Source organism: Engraulis encrasicolus, chromosome 14, assembly GCF_034702125.1.
Source record: "Engraulis encrasicolus isolate BLACKSEA-1 chromosome 14, IST_EnEncr_1.0, whole genome shotgun sequence".
In the NCBI taxonomy this organism is placed as follows: domain Eukaryota; kingdom Metazoa; phylum Chordata; class Actinopteri; order Clupeiformes; family Engraulidae; genus Engraulis; species Engraulis encrasicolus.
The window spans coordinates 407,569-408,771 of NC_085870.1; the positions used below are offsets into that span (position 1 = coordinate 407,569).

The following is a 1,203-nucleotide window of genomic DNA, read 5'->3' on the forward strand; positions in this document are numbered from 1 at the left end:
TTCAAAGTTGGTGCGGGCACTTTAAGCCCCCCCCCCAGTCTGGATAGGGTTAACACTATTTAAGCCATTTCACTCCGGATTATCCCCTTTAATCATTGTAAAAAAAAAATGTGACAAATATCATGATAGTAATGCGTATATTAGTCAACTACATAGCTTACATAACAGGTGCGGGGTAAGGTGGAGTCCTAATCAGGTATCAGACATTAAGGTCGCATCAAGGTCGTACTATCAACCATTTTTAATGAGAGCGTTTATGCGGCACAAACACCTGCTGTACCCTTGGACAAACAGCTGCACTACGCTGACGAAGGAGCCTTCATTTAGGAAGTAATTGTCTCAGTGCCAGAATAAATGTCAGCGTTGGTGATTGGCAGATAACATGGCCTGCTGTGATTGGAGGATAAGGCAGCCGGTGTGATGTATTCTGTGATAACGCGACTGGTGTGAGCGTATATAAGCTCGTGAAACGTTAGCTGGACCTCACACTATCGGCATCATGGGCAAGGTTCTGCTATTCACTGGTAAGTAGACCGCAGCATTTCATTACATTACATTACAATATATTACATTGCATTACATTACATTACGTTACATTACATTACATTACATTATATTGCATTACGTTACATTGCATTACATTACATTATATTGCATTACGTTACATTGCATTACATTACATTATATTGCATTGCATTACGTTACATTGCATTACATTACATTATATTGCATTGCATTACGTTACATTGCATTACATTGCATTGCATTATGTTACATTGCATTACATGGCATTACATTACATTACATTGCATTACAATACGTTACATTACATTACATTGCATTTCTACCTCAACTCTACATCACACTACAAGACAATACTGTAGATTCCACTTAGCTGATGCTTTTATCCATATTGACCTAAATGGTAACAGTTACTAGCCTGACAAGCTGAATGGTAACAGTTACTAGCCTGACAAGCTATACCATTCTTTTTGAATTACTTTGTAATTCACGAATGGTCTGATTACACTTCCCTGCGGAGGGCTTTCAGTCGACCACCGGATGGGCGGTGTTACCAGCTTATAAGCGAATGCACTTACATAATACATGTCATGAAAGTCAACTGTCAGCGATTGGTCAGAGCTCATTTCAAACCCGAGCTGAGCTCACTCCTCCCACCCAAGTGCTCCAGGGCATCGAGGA

At 40.1% G+C, this 1,203-nt stretch overlaps 1 protein-coding gene across 2 annotated transcripts in view; it reads left to right on the plus strand.

Annotated features, from left to right (window-relative positions):
- Positions 1-448: 448 nt before the first annotated feature.
- LOC134461936 (acidic mammalian chitinase-like) overlaps positions 449-1,203 on the plus strand; it is a 9,293-nt gene continuing 8,538 nt past the window's right edge. For both annotated transcript variants that reach the window (XM_063214755.1, XM_063214756.1), the window contains exon 1: positions 449-524. In XM_063214755.1, the coding sequence (XP_063070825.1) occupies positions 500-524 (25 nt within the window). In that variant the 5' untranslated portion in view covers positions 449-499. The remainder of the gene's footprint in view (positions 525-1,203) is intronic.